Source organism: Rhinopithecus roxellana, chromosome 19 (assembly GCF_007565055.1).
Source record: "Rhinopithecus roxellana isolate Shanxi Qingling chromosome 19, ASM756505v1, whole genome shotgun sequence".
In the NCBI taxonomy this organism is placed as follows: Eukaryota; Metazoa; Chordata; class Mammalia; order Primates; family Cercopithecidae; genus Rhinopithecus; species Rhinopithecus roxellana.
The window spans coordinates 38,487,443-38,507,215 of NC_044567.1; the positions used below are offsets into that span (position 1 = coordinate 38,487,443).

Here is a 19,773-nt window from a genome sequence, read left to right on the forward strand (position 1 = left end):
GCTCCTCGGGACTTGGCGGCTGAGTTAGCAGCTGACACCAGGACACTGGCTTGGAAGGACCACACCCCGTTACCTTCACATCCCAGGAGCCCAACCCTACAGGTGCACATGCTACGTACATGTGACACACACGCCAATCAGTTCTTAGGGTTGAAGCAGGGACAGCAAATATGATTACAGAAGCGGGTGGAGAAGAGTGTGGGGGACAGAGAGGCCGGGGATGGGGACAGAGAAGCTGGGGCTGGCGAAGAGATGGGGGAGGGAAGGAGAAAGAGGTGAGAACGAAGGAAATCAGGCTCCGGAATCCCCACAACCGAGTGCCCCTGACAGAGACCCACAAGGGCAGGGCCTGGGACCCCCATGACTCAGTGCCCCTGACAGAGAGACCGACAGCAAGTGCAGGCCCTGGAGGTCCCCACACCTACTACCCCTGACAGAGACCCACAGCAACGGCAGGCCCCAATGGCAGCCTCAGGTGCAGGGAACTGAGTGATGGCTCAGCTGGTCCTGGCAGGAGCAGACCCCTAGGTTCAGGGTCCTAAGCTGAGAAGTCCCCACCTCCAGCCCGGCCCTAACCTGGGAAGCTGGTTATCATCAAACTGGTCAGAGCACTGGGGAGGCCCAGGCTGGGGAGCAGAGCCTTGTCCTGCGGGCACTGGGCAGAGGAAGAGGGGCCCCAGCTCAAGCCACGGCTACAGGGGCAGGAGGAGGGGCCTGTATAAACCTGAGGTCACGGACCAGAGAGGCTCTCTGGGAGGAAGATGTGTGCCCAGCAATGCAAATGCCACCGAGCACCAGGACTGCCCACCCCACCAGCCTCCCCAAGCTTGGGGATGCCCTCTAGGATGCAGAAGAGCTGTGACGTGACACTCACATGTGGGCCTCGATCAGCTCAGGCTGGCTCCGAGCCAGCAGAAGCGTCAGATCCATCAGACCGGTCATGGCGGCCTTGCGGACCTGATGGGACAAGGAGAGGCAAGGAGACCACCAGCTTGAGAGGGAGTTCCAACCCTGGTTCTACCAACCACGCTGGCAGGAGGCTGTGTGAATTCAACACCATGACTAACCCCACACAGAGCCAGGCACGCTGGCAGGGAGAAAAGTCACAAGGTCTGCAGAGGTTCCCTGTGCACTACAGGAACGTGTGCAGGAAGGGAGACCCACAGCCGCACACACCAGGGCCCCGAGGCATTCTGCACACACAGGAGTTTCGGGGATTATCAATCCCACTTCAGCAAGAAATGTTGGCAAAACCCAATGTAAGCAGCCTTTCACTGAAGACGCGTCCTCCCTCACACCCAGTCCATGAGGATGACGCAGGCCCAACACCTGAGGACAGGCTGGACAAGCACCTGCAAAGCCCCACCATGCAGGCTCACCCGGGAGCAGAGAACAGGTCATCTTCCCAAGAGCCTTGAAAACGCAAAATACGGCACTCTACGAAGATTTTCTCCCTGCAGAAAAGCCCGGGGCCTCCGAGTTTTCATGGAACAGATGGGCTTCTCAGAGGAAGTGCTCCCCCTCTGCTGCACACGCACCAGGCACCCACGTCCCCCTTTGCTGCGCAAGTACCAGAAGCCCACGTCCCCTCTGCTGCGCACATACCAGCCGCCCACGTCCCCTCTGCTGTCCCTGGTGTAGTCGTTCATGCAGCCCAGCAGCGCAGAGTAAATCTGGGAAACGTTCTCGCTGCACACAGCTTCGTCTGGGGCTCCTGCTTTCACACCAACAGTCTGGCAAATCCTAAATTTAAAACGTCTGAGCTAACAGACAAATGTCCGTGAGCCTTGCCTTCCACGCCACAGAAGTCTGATGTGTGTTCCTGATCCTGAGAAGACTCACTCAGAACAGTCCAGCACCCTAGGGTACATCAGAAATCCAGAGCTCCTTCCACACGTACGGAATGTGGGACGTGCTTCCCCAAGGTCACGCTCTGCCGTCTCTTGTGGAAAGGTGGACGGGGACACCCCCTACGGCTGGTGCCTCCCACTTCCCGCCCTGACTAGAGGGGACGGATGCTGGCATAGGAAAGAAGGGGCGTGCATGACCCCCACGGGGCTGCTCCTCTTGTGTGCCTGCAGGGAGGAGAGGGCATATGGCATGGCCCCAGGTGCGTGTCTGTCAACGAGGGTGGAGATCATTCCAAACACTGGCTGGCAGGGTCACCTGCTCTTTGCCAACCTTGGGCCAGGACACATTCCCCAATTCTCAAAGGGGCCCAATGTTGCTAAAGATGTTTAACATTCACTATGACTATGACAGCAAGAGACTGAACGAGCCTCCAGGACCTGGGGCTGGCGATCCTCTGGAAGAGAGGAAACCTAGGAAGTGAAGAATCATAAATCCTGCCTCTGAGCAAAACATCCCCCTTAGCGTTCATTTCTTGGCCTTTCAGAGACTTACGACTTTAGGGAGGAACTGCTGGGACTCACCTAGCAATGGCCTTCAAGCCATCTCTCCTCGACTCAGGGAAATTTACGTCCTCGGGAGAAGTGTGGGTAACTGCTCTTAAACCTGCGAGAACCTGGAAAACAATAAAGAATCACAGAACCACAAGCTATAACGAAGTGCACTCTAGGGAGGTGGTGATGTCGGCCCAGAGCCACAGTCCCCGCACCATGTGGCAGGCAGCTCCTGGCACCACCTTCCTTGAGGGGCCACCCATGGCCCCTGGTGGAGCCCAGGAAGGGCACCCAGGGAGGGGTCACCTCCAGCCTCTCCACAGTCAGCCCCCACCCCAGGGCGTCACTGGGGGTCTGGTCACACCCTACCTGAGGTCCCCTTTTGTCCTATGCTGAGACCTGGGGTATGGGACAAAGGAAGCGGCTGGGTCTCAACAGCCTCATCTGTCATGTCTCCAAGGGATCCTGGTTCACAGTTATCTGCGTTTCAACTGCGTGAGAGAGCAGGTCGCCGAGGCCAGCGTGGGGCTGACCTGTGGGAGGATGTGGAGCCGCCTCTGCCCCCGCCTGGATGCGCGGCCGCAGCCAAAACAGGACCCGGCTCCACAAACGCACAAAGGCAACTCTGTTCTCCTCACTCTCACCAGCTGCTTCTACAAACAACACCTTCTCCTCCCTCCCAGAATTCAGCTTTTCAAAGTCTGTCCTCTGACAGGAAAGGGTTCGCCAGAGCCCTGAGGGGCCACAGACTTTGGGTGCCCTCTGCCCCCTTTCTCCTGGCCACAGGTGCCAATTTCCAGGAATCCCCTCCCAGCTACAAGCACTGAGTGGGTTTACTAATGGCTGGGCCTACCTCATGCCCCAACACACAAGGCTCCCACACCCTCGTCCCAGGCCCTGTCCGCTGTGCGAAGCCAGTCTCACCTGCTGGAGCCGGCCTTTCAGAAGGAAGCCTGGAAGGGCGCCCAAGGCCAACGAGAAACCACAGCGAGTCATTTCCTCAGGGCTCCGAAGCTCGGCCAGGTACTGTGTGATCAGCTTCTCTGAAAGGAAGTAACGAGTGTGAAGAGAGGCCCTCTGCTGCCCATCGTGTACAGTCACACCCCACGTGTGCCCCAAAACAGGAGCAAAGCCACAGCAAACAAAGGTTCCCAAAGCAGACACATTTCCAAAGTGGCCTACCTCAAAATAGGAATCAAAAAGAGAATTTTTTTTTTTTTTTGAGACAGTCTCATTCTGTCACCCAGGCTGGAGTGCAGTGGTGCAATCTTAGCTCACTGCAGCGTCAAACTCACACTCAGCCTCCCAAGTAGCTGGGATTACAGGCATATGCCACCATGCCAAGCTAATGCATGATTTTTATATACTTATAATAATTTTAAGTGATGATTCACACACTTTTGATGTGATTAATAATGCATGTTCTATCATATGACACAGAGGAACACTGTGGGCCAACATATGTGCACGTGACACTTTAAAAATAAAAAGTATGATTCAGGAAGCAGATCCTTCAAACAGATACATGATGTGCGAGAAATGAGCCTGAACTTCAGCATGGGGGTGCAGGACGTACAGTGAGGCGGCCACGCAAAGGACAGGGGGCGCAGAATGTACAGTGAGGCCGCCACGCACAGGACAGGGGGCGCAGAATGTACAGTGAGGCCGCCACGCACAGGACAGGGGGCGTAGGATGTACAGTGAGGCGGCCACGCACAGGACGGGGTGCAGGACGTACAGTGAGGCGGCAGGGCGGCCACGCACAGGACACAGAGTAAAGCCAGCCTTATGCTACTTTCACAAAGAAGGAAAAAACAGCAAAATATATTAACAAGTGAAGAACACACACCACAATAATGTCACGGTGTGCACAAAAATTCTAAAAACACTGGCCGGGCACAGAGGCTCACGCCTGTAATCCCAGAACTTTGGGAGGCTGAGGTGGGTGGATCACCTGAGGTCAGGAGTTCGATTCCAGCCTGACCAACATGAAGAAACCCGTCTCTACTAAAAATACAAAAAATTAGCCGGGCGTGGTGGTGGGCACCTGTAATCCCAGCTACTCGGGAGGGTGAGGCAGGAGAATTGCTTGAACCCGGGAGGCGGGGACTGCAGTGAGACGAATCATGCCACGCCACTCCAGCCGGGGTGACGGAGCCAGACTGTCTCAAAAAATAAAATAAATAAATATAATGTAAGAAAACACAACTGAAAGTGTGAGGAACACTGTGCTCCAGGACCAGCTGCCAGGGTGCCGTCAACAGAGGCCCCCCCTGCAGAGCTGCTTGCTCAGAGTGATGCAACACCCTTGGCGGCTGTGGGACCTGCCCAGAGGTCCCTCAGAGGGAACCTGAGACCCGAACAGTCCCGCTCCAGCCGTGATGGTGGTGGCTCTGCTCCCCTGCACAGCTGAGGCCTCCTCCGTGCCCAGACGCTCCCCGAGCAGCTTCCTGCTGGAAGCCCCTGGAGCCTTCAAGGAAAGGGCCCCCACTCACCCTGAATTGCGGGATCTGCCTCCCCTGGCTCCTTCATGTAATATTCACTGCAGAGAGTGGCCAGGGCTGAGACTGCTGCATCCTAAAACAAAGGCAGCACGGTGAACACACAGCAGCTCTGCTCGGAGAAGCCCCCAGCCAGGGACACAGCAGGTCACCCTGAGGTCAGAGAAGCACCTGACCAGGGACACCGTGGGTCACCCTGAGGTCAGAGCAGCCCGAGACCAGGGACACAGCAGGTCACCCTGAGGTCAGAGAAGCCCCCGGCCAGGGACACGGTAGGTCACCCTGACGTCAGAGAAGGACCTGACCAGGCACACGGTGGGTCACCCTGAGGTCAGAGTAGCCCGAGACCAGGGACACAGCAGGTCACCATGAGGTTCAGGCAGTGATGACTTTAGAACCAAACCAAGAGAACCCCTAAGTCATGCTGCTCCTTTCCAGCATGGCTGCTCACCAGCATCTGTCAGATACACGCATCACTTTACTACAACTAAGAAACTGAACGGACAACCTGATTGTTCTTTCCACGCTGCCTGTCTTCTAATATGGAACAGTAATAAAATGGAGCATTTTTTTCTTTCCCAGAAACAGTTATGAAGGAAAAGGCATACATTGTACACCCAGAGTAATGGGGCAGGGCCTCCAGGCCAACCCACGTCAGCCTCAATTAGAGACACAGGGCTCCGGGGCGGGCACTGGGAACAGGAGTTGGGGCCGGACAGCAGGAGACCCTCGGGAACCCATCCCAAGGCCACCGGGAGCCATGGTGGGAGGGATGGCAATTGCTACAGAGCAGGAACGTGCGGAGAGTCACCAGTCCCACTGTTTGTGGGGCTAAGTGCCAGTCTCCTCGAACCCCCACCTCTGCCACTTATGGAGGAGCCTTTCATGACCACACAGCCAGCAAGTGGCAAACACTGAACCCACATGTTCTATCCACTGCTCCCCCAAAGCCCAGGAGCCGAGGCCCACAGAGCAGCCTTGGAGAGGCACTGGGGGCGGGCGGGCGGGGCGTGAGCAGAGGAGGTGCGTCTTCCACAGAGGGCTGCATTCCACGAGTCACCATCTGTGCCAATCCCAGGGGCAAAGTATACCAGCATCATGGCAGGCGTGAATTAATCATGGACTTTTGAAAGAAAATTCTGAGGCACTGATCATAATGCATTAAAATTCAATTAATAGAACTGTACTTGGATCCTACAGAAGAAGTTCAAGTTACTTAAGGAAAAAAAAATTAAGGAAATTGAAGACGCTAAGGAAAAAGAAATGCTAAGCATGGAGGAAGTCAGAGAATTACAAGACACCTTAATGTACTTCCGTTCTTCATCCTCAATATCAAAACCTAGTCAATGTTGGTAACCATGGTTTCTTTCTTTCTTTCTGTTTTTGAGACAGTCTTGCTCTGTCACCCAGGCTGGAGTGCAGTGGCATGATCTCGGCTCACTGCAACCTTCACCTCCCAAGTACAAGCAATTCTCCTGCCTCAGCCTCTTGAGTAGCTGGGACTACAGGCACATGCCACCTCACCCCGCTAATTTTTGTATTTTTAGTAGAGATGCGGTTTCACCATGTTGGCCAGGCTGGCCTCGAACTCCTGACCTCGAGTGATCCACCCGCCTCTGCACCAGGCCCATCTCTATGCAATGAGATCAGTGTTACAGCTCTGTGAGTCCAAAGTCCACCTGTATCCCCCAGGATGGGAGGGCAGGTGGCTGGGGACGGGCACACACATACTGGCACCCACACAACTTGACTAGGTCAGTGTATGTGGACAGACGTCCTGGGGTGCTGTTTTCTCATCTACACAGGAGCACTGTAAAGGGAGTTTTCAAACCTCGGATCCTAAGGACACAGAACTCAATGGAGCACAGCGACTATCAATGCAGAAAAAGTGTCTCAAAGGTGACTATAATTAATACAGTCAGAAACAATAAAAAATTAAACATTTGGATTCCAATGGCTGTGTTGGATTTTCTGGTTATAAACCACGTTGACTCTACCATCCAGGATTCCGAATCGAACGCCCGCATTTGTCAGTTATCAGGCTAGCGCAGGAACGGCCTCGAGAGGCCCCATCGCCGACACAAACACCATCCGTAACTCACACACAAACACCGCCACAGCCCTGCGCCGGGAACGACCGTGCTCACTCACTGTACCTTGATCTGCTGTCGGGAGTGACTTGAGATGAGATGGAGACATCTCAAAGTGTCATTTATCAGCCACTGCCATCCATCTGTCAAAGAAACAAGTTAGCATACCCAGGCAAGAGTGGTGAGTTGAAATCAAAAACAACAGCAAAAAATAGCTTCTATTAATACTAATCTTAAAGTCGACAGTAACCTTTGAGATGAATCTGTGGAAAAGCAAAACTGAACATTGTCCATGTTGTGGTAAGTCTAAGGCCCCTTCCATTTGAAGGGAAAGGCCCTCTCACGGCTGTTAAATTGTGTTAAGCTCTTAGTGGGGGAAACACCAGCACTCTGTAAACTTTTACACATCATATTTTGGAAAACTTTCATTCTTTTGTTACCCCTAATCTTTTCCTTCAAAAGGTCTCCCCGGCTCCCACCAATATAAACCCAATCTTTAACTCAATTAGATCCTGCAAAAGCAACAAATGTGAAGGCTATTCAATCCCCCCAAAAAAAGTCCTAACTTCTGAGGCTGCTGAGACAGCCCCGGGACACGACAGCCCTGGGGACTCCCTTCACTGTGCTCTGGCGGCCCAGTGTGGGGGCTGCAGGCGCTCTGCCCGCAGGGTCCGTGGTGCCAGCGGCCAGCACTCTCCAGGTCCACGAGGGCCTGGGTCGCTGCATCTCCCGACTGTCTGCCTGGGAGAAGAAATGACACAGAGTCCCAGGCACCAGGCATGGCAGCAAGGAGATGGGGGCACTGAGGTGGTGGCGGGAAAGGGCCCTCCTGTGTATGGTGAAGAGGGTGGTAGGTACCCATTATTCAAGCAGATTCTTGTAGCAACTTCAAGGCAACGTATGCAATTAATAATATCGTGAACCTTTAAGCTATAATCCTTTATCGCCCCCATCCTAACAGGTTCATTTTTACCTTGTAATTTGAAGTCATTCTGGAAGCAAATGCTATTAAAAACAAAAGCACTTACCAATTATGGTGTCACCTTGAAAGGGCATTTTGGAAAGTGACAACTTTTCTATTAAAACGCACACTGGGGGGAAAAAAAAGGACAGACACAATGTTACTTTTCCAAAAAAAGGATAGACACAATGTTACTTCTCCAAAAGCTCCTGCCACAGCACCCTGCCCTGGCCGCATTCTGAGCTGTGTGTGGCCAGCTCCTGCCCCTGCCCACCTACCCTCCCCTGCTGCCAGAGCTGGAAACATCCCAGAACCGTTTCAGAACCACCATGAGAAGCCCAGGACGCCTTCTCCACTGAGCAGCCTGAAGAAAGTTCTGCAGACCCAGCCACGCGGCCAGGCCCACATGCACTTCAGAGAAGCTGGGCGGGCCTGTCAGGGAGCTGCAGACGTCCCTGTGACAGGCTGCACAGGAAGCATAGAGGCTTCTGCTCCTGGACCTGTCACTCAGGACCCAAGCGACAGACAGCCATCACCCACACTGCTCCAGACCGCAGGCCATGCCTGTCACTTCCCCACATAGCTCGTCACTCACTCTCTCCATGACCAGAAACGTGACCCTGACCAGCCACCAAGGGGCCGGGGCGCACGAGACACAGACAACTGAACAGAATCAGCAGCTCCCACGGCCGCACACTGCTCTGGCTCCCACCGTTTCTACCTGACAACGGAACCCACTCACGGACGTCTCCACGCTTTTTCATGGTATTTACTGTTTCTCCTGAGGGACTAAACTCTCCTTCCATTTTTTGTCACGGTGAACAAGGAGGCCTGTCCATGCTACCGACGTGGAGGCCGTCTGTCCACCTGGCCTGTCCTCCCTGCGCACACACTTCCCATTGTCACAGATACTGCCACTCAGCAAACTGAACAGACCGGATATCTCCTGTTCCACGAGAGACCCTGCTCTGCGTCTTTCAGCACCAGGATTCTTCAGTGCCAACCGCAGCCAACGGGAAAAGAGGAAAATGGTCCTCTCGATGTGAAGTAACCTGGTACTTCCCTGCCTGCAAGGTGAGGCCAGGCACCCTCACCATCCACGGCCGTGTGGGTCTGCTCCTCTCCTGCACGAAATGCCCACACGTCTGCTCTGCCCCATTTCCCACTGGATCCTTCACCTCATCACAGGCAATTTTACAAGTTGTTGTACATTAATTAACTTTTTACCTTTCGACTGTGGTCAGACATTTACTCTGAATCTCTGTCTTCCCTACCAACCTATCCATGTTCTATTCTTCAGTATAAGGCCCAACAAAATTATCTCCTTGTGGAATTATTATTCCAAAATCTGTTAACTGGGGATTACATCCCAAGAGGGGGAAACAAAAAGAAACAAACAAAAAAACCCTAGAAAACCAGTTCTTACCACCAGTTAGAAAAACCCAGCGAGGGGTTGCTGGGACCTGACATTCAGGGTCTGCTTTAAACTCGGGGGAAGGGAGGAGAAAGGAAGCGCTGGGAAAACAAAACAAGGGTCTGTGCTCTGGGATGCTGGGCGAGACTCTGGGCCCCGTAAACTATTTCCCTTTACTTCTGTGCAGATTTGACAATTTCTAAACTAAGAAGTCTTCTTCAGAGACTGACATTGTCCTACAATGTCTCCTAAAATGTCTTTGAGGATTTTGATGATTGTAGTTTGTATGCTAAGTTTTTAGTTACTCTCACGCTTAGTTTTAGATATGATTTTACCTCCTTCCACGTGGCACCTGTAACACCATCACTCACTCAGGGCACTCCCCTTTCCACCAAAACCAGACACGCCTCTGTCACAGTGAGAATCCTTTCAGCTCTCAACAGAGTACTGCTCTCCTGTGTTTTCAAGACTGGGAAACCAAAGTCCTAACTAGTTTTTAAAATAATTTTCTTGGAGATGCACCTACATGTGAACTTTAAATGTATTTTATAATCAAGTTAAACAGTTCTGGCCGGGGATCAGCGGTGTAATGAAGCAGTGCGTCAGCCTCTCACGAAACGGCACACAGGACTCAGCGGTAGAAATGAAAAGGTTTGTACACACAACATCTCACACATGAATATTCCTGGCAACCTTGTTCACAACAGCAACAGACAGAAATAGTCCTGGTGTACTTTACTGAGTGCTGGTTGAACGCACTCTGGTAAAACCCAACCGTGGGCTAGGAAGGCACAAACTGTGAACACATGGACAGCTCGATGGGGTCTCAGGGCACCACGCTCACAGAAAATGCCCACCTCAAAATGCCACGACCATATGAGTCAATCATGGCATATTCTAGAAGGGCGGCAGGGGGGTGAGAAAGCAAAGGGCAGGGGCTGTCTCTGTGGGAAGGACGCAGGTTTCTGATTGAGTGTGGAGTTAGTTACAGAAAGCTACAGAGGGCATCAATCTGCACAAAACTAGACACACATGCCCACTCCAAACACACATGAAGCCGCAAAACCGCAAAGGCCTGCAGTCCAGTTAAGAGGCAGGGCCTCAACACACGGTCCTGGCTCCAACACTGTGCAGCCAAACCCGGAGTCACCGCAGGGGAAGTGTGGGAAGCACAGCTAGGCTCTATTACTAATCTCATAACTTCCTGTAAGTCCGTAATTATTTCAAAATGAAGAATTTTTTTAAAAACAGACTGGATAATGCAGACCAACCCTCCACTAAGACATTTTTAAAAGCTAGACAAAATGAAAACACACAGGAAGTGCCTGCAGTCACCAGAGAGCTCACGAGGACCTGACGGGGACGGCGCAGGGACGGCGCGGCGGGGGCCAACTCGCCCCGGCTCACGGCTGACTCCAGGGGGCGCCACAAAAACCAGAAACCCTCAACAGTGCATCCAGGAGCGTCCCCAGCTAGCGGGAAGACGGGACTCCAGGACGACCAAGGGAGAACTGGTAAAGCCCTCACCACAGTTCTGAACCCGGAGGACCACACCTAGAAATAGGTGTAAAACGTGGGCCAGCCCAGCACTGACCCCTTTCACATCCTGAAATCCGACAGAGGTGACCCCGACAGCAAGCATCCACCTCCCGTCAAGAGCAAACGTCAAGTCTCTCTGGGAGAGAACATCCCAGGCCTCAAAGCATTTCTGTAATGTTTTGTTCCTGTGGCTTGGGGGAGACGCTTTTCGTGTATGATACACCATCCTTCAGAAACAGCCACAGAGGCTCCAGGTGATGACACTAAACAAAGATTTTAAACCATGCTTAATATGTTCCAGGACGTGAAAAAAATGAAAACTAAGAATATGCAAACTATAAAAAATTAATAGAAGTTCTGAAAAATAAAAAAGAATTCAAGGATGCGTTTAATGGCAGATATGGCACACCTGAAAGAATTTGTGAGAATGAAATTTAAGTCAAAGAAAATGTTCCTGTAATCCCAGCACTTTGAGAGGCCAAGGTGAGTGGATCACAAGGTCAAGAGATCGAGCCCAACCTGGCCAACGTGGTGAAAACCACATCTCTACAAAAAATACAAAAATTAGCTGGGTGTGATGGCACATGCCTGTAGTCCCAGCTACTCGGGAGGCTGAGGCAGGAGAATCGCTTAATCCCGGGAGGTGGAGGTTGCAGTGAGCTGAGATTGTGCCACTGCACGCCAGCCTGGGTGACAGAGTGAGACTCCAACTCAAAAAAAAAAAAAAAAAAAAAAAAGAAGAGGAAAAAAATGTCCAAACTGAATCAGACAAAACCAGAGGAGAGAGGTAAGAGGCGTAAAGAATTAAGTGTGGTGAGATCCAGATGAGAAGTGGGTAATGAGTCCTAAAAGGAGAGGAGAGGCCAGTGAACAATATTCAAAGAGATCATGGGTAAGAATTTTTGTAAAGTGAACAAAACATCGACAGAAAATACAGATTATGAAACAAGTATGAACCCTGGAGCCCCAAGTCAGATAAACACAAAGGGAACTTGTTCTAGGAATATCACGGTAAAAGTGCTGAAAACCAAATAAAGATAAAATCTCAAAAAAAGCCAGGGAAACTTAAAAGATTGTCTCCAATAAAGTAACAAGTAGACTGGCGGCTAACCTCTCCAGAAAACAAGAGACTATTATCTTTAAAGTGCCAAAACACAAGCGAATGAAGAAATGCAAAGTCAAGTTTCATTCTTAGCAACAATAACCTTTAAGAATCAAAGTGAAAAAAGAAAAAAAAAAAGCTCTTTGGGAGGCCAAGACGGGTGGATCACCTGAGGTCAGGAGTTTGAGACCAGCCTGGCCAACATGGTGAAACCCCATCTCTACTAAAAATACAAAAATTAGCCGGGTGTGGTGGTGCAGGCCTGTAGTCCCAGCTACTTGGGAAGCTGAGGGAGGAGAATCGCTTGAACCTGGGAGATGGAAGTTGCAGTGAGCCGAGATCGCACCACTGCACTCCAGCCTGGGCAACAAAGAGTGAATGAAACTCTGTCTCAAAAAAAAAAGTGGAAAAAAGCCATTTTGGGATAAACAAATAAGTGGGTGCCACCAGCACACATAATACGGAAAACACTAGAGTGTTCTCCAGGCAAAGTGAAAATGGTCTTCTTAGAAGGTGAGAAATGCAGGACAGAACAAGGAGAAGCAGCAGGTGTCTGTGTGGGTAAATCCCAGTGAATTCCCATGGAACAAGAGAACAGGGTGTCTACACATGTAAATTCGAATGAACTCCGACTACGTAAAACAACATAACGTCCTGTGTGATTTAAGACAGAAGTAAAAGCGAAAGGCACGACAGCACCGGTGATGCCTCTGCTGAGGGGACAGGGGAGGTGGCAGGTGTGTTCAGGACATCTGGGACGGAGCACGGAGCCCTCACCCCCACAGCAAGAAGTCCATTAACAGCGTATCCCAGCTTGCTAAGTCACGATCCTCCACACACCCGTGGCCAACTTGCGGCTCACCGATGCCTCTGGTTTCCCTCCTGTCTTCGGCATGAGAGGAAAGAACTTTTCCTGGTTCTCCTGATGCCTCTGGTGCAAGGCTGCGAGAGCCAGATGACCCTCTTCCTCTGGGCCCCCACCCTCAGTGATCCACATGTGAGCAGGATAAAAAAACACCTGTGGTTTTAAGACACTGAAACTTGGGGATTGTTTCAAGAGCAAAACACAGCCCACCCTGACTGATGGACCCCTCCTTCACCTCCGCTTTACTAAACAGAGCTCCTGTTTCTTTCCTTTGATCCTAAAGCATGAAATGCAAGAGCCACTGAGTCTAAGATGGAGATGAGGAGACGCTCATCTTCCTGGCACCAGGGGAAGCAGCTCAGTTCGGGCCGCGCTGAGGACACCCAGGATGCTCAACCCCTCTCATGTGAATATTCATGACAAAGGCCAACCTGTACGACATGTCTTTGATATGGGAACAAATGGGACTCGGACAACTCCCAAGGGTTGAGCCACTTTTCCCACAAAATGTGCAAAAAACATCTGAAGAAATCTGTGATTCAACACCTCCGGGGTACCTGTGGCCGGGGTGCACTGGGCGCTCCTGCGGGCGGCATGTCACCGACGTGCCAGCGTCCTCGGGTGCAAGGGCACCATCATCTGGCCTGGGTGAGAAAGTGACCAGCAGCCCCTCCCCGTCTCCCACATGCAGCCCATGAACCCACGGATCTCTCACCCCGACAAAAGCTTGGAGTCTCGTCTCACTTGAAAGAGCACATCTGAAACTAAGGATATCAGGAAACAGCTGTGTACACACAGAACGCAACACACAGAACGCAACACACAGAACACAACACACAGAACGCAACAGAACGCAACACACAGAACGCAACACACAGAACGCAACAGAACGCAACACACAGAACGCAACACACAGAACGCAACACACAGAACGCAACAGAACGCAACAGAACGCAACACACAGAACGCAACACACAGAACGCAGAAATACAGAAGCAAGGAAAACAGACAGCTAAAAAACTGAAAGGGTTGCTTTTGGAAAAATAAAAGTGTGGGACTGGGAGATGCGGGGCCGAGACCACAGACGCTATGCAGAACGATTTCACTTTCTGAACTATGCCTATTTGAAAGCTGAAAGGGAAAATTTCCTATGAAGTGTAAAACTGAACGAGGAGGAGAAAAAACCCTGAGCTGACACCAAGGCTCAGTCAGGGTCACCAGGGACACAGCTGGCTTCAGAGCCTGCAGGCCACAGAGTCTCTTGGGGCCAGCAAAGGCCCTGGAGGGGAAGAAGCCGCACAAGGAGGGCCAGCTGCAGGGAGCTGTGGCCACAGCTGGGGAGTGCAGGCAGCAAAGGGGCCCCCAGGGAGGGCATGGGCAGCTTTCCAGGGGACACGCCCACCACGGTGCGAGGCCACATTTGCAGGAATGATGAGTTTGCACTCAGCGGTGTAAGGGAGTGCGAACACGGACTCCAGCAAACACACTCATGGTGCAGACACAGCTGGAGGTTGGCAGGGGGCCCAGAGCAGGGATGCCTCCCACAAAGACGCCCTCCTCCACGATGCCCCTGAGCCATCCATGCCCCGCAGTGAACCCTGAGGGATGCACCCCAACAGCACACGTGTCCCAGAGCAGAGGGCACGGGGGGAAAGCTGGAGCTGGGGATGGAGAGAGGCAGACAGAAACCACCCTGCACCCAGCACCCCCAACAACTGACCATAGCCCACCGCCACCCTTTAGAGCACTGAGAACCCGGATGGCGTGAAGACGCCAAACACCAAAACCGTGGTAAGGGCGCCTTTTAAAAACCCGGAGAAAGCACATCAGTGTTTACGTTCCACGGTGACTCGGTTACTTGGGCAGCCTGCAAGGCCTGCCAGCAGGGAGCAGTGGGTGTGGTGGGTGAGGAAGGGACAGGACAGAGTGGCTACTTTGTATCAAGTCTTTCCAAATACCATCATCGAAAAGCCCAACTAGAACCCACAACACTCCCTCCTCTCCCAGCTAAGTGCAAATGCAGCACTCCTGTGCATGCAGCCTCACGCCCAGGGCAGGCATGTGGCGTGGAAAGCTGCCGGCGACGACCACACGGAGGCTCCAGGACCTGCGGTTTTTCCGTGGTTTCCTTCTGAGCTCGCGACAATTCTGCCCATCGTGGGTAGGTGGCAGCAATGCACAGGCAACGGCGCCCTGCGGCCAACAGCGGCCAACACCCAGCAGAAGCCCTAAGCGGCGGTCACTCTGGAGCCTGGGGGCCATCAACGCAGCTGCCCTAACCACACATTCAAGAAGAAGAGCAGATTACAGAGCAGCACTCCCTGATGGGCCCCGCTTCACAGAGCAGGAGGGTAAAGGAAATGCAGCCAGGAAGGCGTCACCAGCCACGGGCACTCCAAACACGTTCAACTCTGTCGCCGCTGGCCACAGGAACTCAGAACACCTTTAACTCTGACTCCGCTGGCCACAGGGACTGGGAACGCCTTCAACTGCATCGGGGGCCACGGGGACTAGGAACGCCTTCAACTCTGTCACCACTGGCCATGGGGACTCAGAACGCCTTTAACTCCGTCGCCGGCCAAAGGGATTCGGAATGCCTTTAACTCCCCCTCTTTCATGGTGGGCAGGGGCTCCTGTGCAGACTTACTGCTCAAACACCAAGGGCGACCCTAAAAGCAGACCCCGCAGCACACGAGGAGCATGTGAAGGCCGTGTGAAGGTCGTAGGACTGCCTCCAACTGCCATCTCCAGGGCACGACCTGTGTCGTGGGTGGGAACTGGGGGACAGTGAACCCCTGACAGCACCCAGCACCCCACCCCATCCCATCCCAAGCCAAGCTCCTAGATCCAGAAATGGCTTTTTACAGGTCACCAGCTGTCCACGATACGTGGGGGATGGTTTCGACCCCACTAAGGAGGCAACTCCGGGCACCCATGGGTACGTCGGAAAGGTGACAGCCCTGCACCACGTGCTCTGGAGGCATCTGAGTGACAGTGACCACGTCTACATGCAAAACATGACACGCCGGTCTTAGCCAGCAGGGACCACCCGCAGAACCGGCAGTCCCACGCCTCCAACGTCAGCTGACAGAAACTGGCTCACGTTTCCAGGATTGACTTTCCCGTGACATCCATCAAACCCACGAGAACACTGAGCTGACACCAGCAGAAACGCAAGCTGGCTGCTCTCAGTACAGAAGCCCCGCTGGCCTGGCTGGAGGTAGATGGCTGCAGACCTTGGACAGGTCCCCATCAGGTCAGGGCTGGGAGGTGTGGACAGAAAGCACAAGAGGCGGGTATGGCCCTGACATCCGGCCGTGGGCTCCCCAAACCCCAGCCCACTCTCCTCTGCTCCGACCACACAGACATCAGCAAAAGTCTGCACACAACAGCAATTTTTCTAAGCTTCCTCACCAGCTGTGCCTCCACACTCACACTCACACTCACAGTTTCACAGCGGGGGGCTAAGGGTGGCGTGGGCTGCGCCGTCCGCAACGGCAGGGCCCTGGGAGCTGTGTCGGGGGGATCCGGCTCCCTGGACCCTTGGGGTTGGCTGCTGCCATCAGGAATGTCTAGGGAAATGCAATCAGGCTTTCACTTTAATACTTTGTGGAACTGTCTAAAATGTGTTCTATGCTTCCCTCCTCACACACCAGAAAGAATCAGCAAAGAGAAATGAGGCATTGCCCGACTGTGCTAACCCCCGGTGGGTATCAGAAGCTTGGGAATCAGGCGCAGATGTTCGCCTGGACTCGGGCGTGTAAGGAGCTTCGCCTCTGCTCAGCTTTCCTCTTGCCCCCGCCTGAGCTTCCTGTGCTCGCCCAAAACAGCTCTGGGTCCCTGCACTGTTGAGTCCACCAGGGCAGGCCCGGGGCTGCTCTGTCCACCTTGTGGCCGTGCTTGGAGGGATCTGCAATGTCCACTGGGTCCACAGGCGAGCACTGGCCCCACTGCCCCAGCTGCCTCTGCTTCCTGAGAAATTTCCAGAACCAGCGGCTCCTGGGTGCAACCCCTCCCAGCTCACACTTCCTCTTGTTCTCTCTCTCAATCTCAATCTCTCAGTCTCTCTCTTGTAGGCACCACTGGGCACACCAGGCACACCACAGCTGCCGCCTCCACAGAAGAAACACACCCAGCCCTGCACCCTGGAAGGCCAATGGGCCACCCTGCACGCCAGGAGCATGCCTCCCTCATCAATGGCTGCAGCAAAGGGCTGCAGCCTTCAGCCTTCAGACCTACCTGCTTGTCTCATGAGCTCTCCTCCCAGACCCCTGAAAAGGAATGAAAACATCAGAATTAGAAGAACCTCCTGACGTACAAAACACCATGAAAGATGCTTGCCAGTGTAACCTTGGGCTCCAAAAAGCACTAAAATGAGAACTAGTTGAATGTGTTACTGAGCATGAGCGACCTTTCATGAAAAAAGTAAAAAACGTGGTACAGCCATCTTCCGGAGGCCTCCCATCCTAGCTGGGTCATGCTAATTTTTAATTTTTCCTGGACATTAATTTTAATTTTTCCCGACAGGTATCCCATCACAGAGGTAACTCCAAGCAGCGCTCAGCTCTTACTTTATAAAAGCAATCTCAGATGCCAGAAAGAGCCCCATCCAGCCTAGAGAAGCAGCGCGCTGCAGTTCTACCACAAGCGAAGCCAGGCAGGGCTCCCGGCTGCTCTGCCCGTCTGGGATGCCTGCCCTCCAACAGCGGGCCGGGTGACCCCCGCTCAACCCACACACAACCAGGTCAGACCCTCACACACTTCTGACAGCGGGCCGGGTCCAGGTCAGACCCTCACCCACCTCCAACAGCCAGCCAGGTGACACTCGCTCAACCCAAACACACAACCAGGTCAGGCCCTTACAGACCTTCATCAATGGGCCAGGTGACAGCCGCTCAACCCAAACACACACAGGCAGCGAGGGGAGCGAACACATCCGTCCCGCCTGCTCCTGACAGCACAGTTCTTCATTAGGACACAGATATAAGAACTTTGGTTTTGTAAAGCTCACCTGTATAACTGACGATCATAGAGCTGAAAATAAAAAACTGAAAGTTATTTAATAATTTAAATTTTAAAATAATACATATACATTAACAATTGTCAAAAATAAGAACAAAGAGAAAACGGCAGAAGACGCCATGCCAGCCAGGAGAGCCGCCTAGGGGGCTGGAGACGGAGGCCCACCTACCGACGCAGATGGCCTCATTTAACCTCCAGACAGGCCCAGCACTCCCTTGAAGGGGAAACTGAGGCACGGAGCGAAGGAGGAGAGGGTGGCCGGAGGAGAGGGTGGCCAGAGCAGGGAGCTGGAGCCACCTGCGTTCTGGTCCCAGGGATTGACAGAATTCACCCAGGCAGCCCTCCGGCAGGAAAGTAATTGTGCCCAACAGGATGCTGATGTTTCTTTTTCTTTAAAAGAGCTAAAAAGCCACACTGTGATGAGCACTACTACTAAAATTTACTGAATGCTCACACTGTGCCAAATATTCTCCTAAACTCTTTAAAATATATTATTTAATTCTCACAAAAACTCAAGGAGGTCGGCTCTATTACTGCCTATATTTTACAGGAAAAGGGAGCCATGGCTCAGCCTCAGTGGGGAGGCCACATTCATGGCTGCTGCCCGGGGCCACCTCCCCGTCTGCACTCTGCAGCCATGCTTGTCTCAGTCAGGGGGGAGGCCAGACACCACCTTAAAAGTGAAAAATGTAAGCAGAGTGGCTTTGCCAAAATCATAAAACAAGTTAATGGCAAAAATAGGATAAGAATTCACGAGATGAATCTTAAAGAACATAAAGCTATCTGGAACAACAGACAGTAAACCATGTAATCCCTTGTGAATGATTTTTATATTCTCCTGTAACACCAAGATCCATAGTTCATACTTTATCTCTGGGTCACAGAAGCCTTTGAGAATCTCTAAAAGCCCAGAAAGATGAACACGTCATCTCCCCAGAGAAATGCACACACAAAATTCTGGTTTACTTTCAGGAGACGCCAGACCCCAGTTGCAGGTGCACGGCTGGAAACTAGAGGCTTCTGTGCTTGTTCTGTGTGCCCAACTCCACGAGAGCACGGGGCCCAATATCCCCACCCACAGTTGGCTGCGCGCTCCATCCTGGGACCACAGCCGGGCGCCCCAGAGGGAAACCGCACTCCAGCTGCAGCTGAAACCTTCACTGACTGCACTGGCTTCATAAGCCTTCCTCAGAGACCGAGGACATGTTGGCTACGTGCACAGAAAGTCTGCACTCATTTCCTGGGAGTCTTTTCTCCCAGGGCAACCCCCCAAGGTGGCTGTTCACAAGCATGACACCAGCGTAGAGCCTGTTCCCAGAGCAATCACACCCAGGTTCCCCCACTGAGCCCAGGACCGATGGAGCACAGTGGCCACCAGGACTGCAGACCCTGCCTGGGAAGGGTGGGAGGCCCTGTGATGCCTCCCCAGGGGCACACCCAGAGGCTGCACACAAACCTGCTGGTGAATCTGCTTCAGGCCCTGCACTGCCTGCTCGTCCAGATGGTCTGTGACGGGCCTGTAGAAGGTCAAACAGTGAGTTGAGGCCACACTCCCCAAGACCCCAACCCCAGTACACTCGGAGAAGCTGAGGTCACACCCCCCAAGACCCAAACCCCGGGTACACTCGGAGAAGCTGAGGTCACACCCCCAAGACCCTAACCTCGGGTACACTCGGAGGGGCTGAAGTCACACCCCCCAAGACCCTAACCCCGGGTACACTCAGAGGAGCATGGGCTCAGCAAAGTCTCATCTTGTTCAGGTCCCGGTGGGTCCCAGAGACCTCTGCAGGGCATATCTCTGATTATTTTTTTATTCTATTCTATTATATTGTTCTGTATTGCATTGTTTTGTTTATTTTATTGTATTTATTTCATTT

The 19,773-nt window shown here is 52.8% G+C and overlaps 1 protein-coding gene across 1 annotated transcript in view; it reads right to left on the reverse strand.

The window, feature by feature from the left end:
• The window catches only part of TBCD (tubulin folding cofactor D), a 220,329-nt gene that overhangs the window by 51,100 nt on the left and 149,456 nt on the right, over positions 1-19,773 (reverse strand). Inside the window, exons 21-29 of the mRNA XM_010354383.2 lie at positions 19,353-19,413; positions 17,886-17,908; positions 17,114-17,145; positions 8,022-8,084; positions 7,060-7,136; positions 4,898-4,979; positions 3,327-3,445; positions 2,433-2,524; positions 1,606-1,743 (exon numbers count right to left, since the gene is read on the reverse strand). Coding sequence (XP_010352685.1) covers positions 1,606-1,743; positions 2,433-2,524; positions 3,327-3,445; positions 4,898-4,979; positions 7,060-7,136; positions 8,022-8,084; positions 17,114-17,145; positions 17,886-17,908; positions 19,353-19,413 — 687 coding nt within the window. The remainder of the gene's footprint in view (positions 1-1,605; positions 1,744-2,432; positions 2,525-3,326; positions 3,446-4,897; positions 4,980-7,059; positions 7,137-8,021; positions 8,085-17,113; positions 17,146-17,885; positions 17,909-19,352; positions 19,414-19,773) is intronic.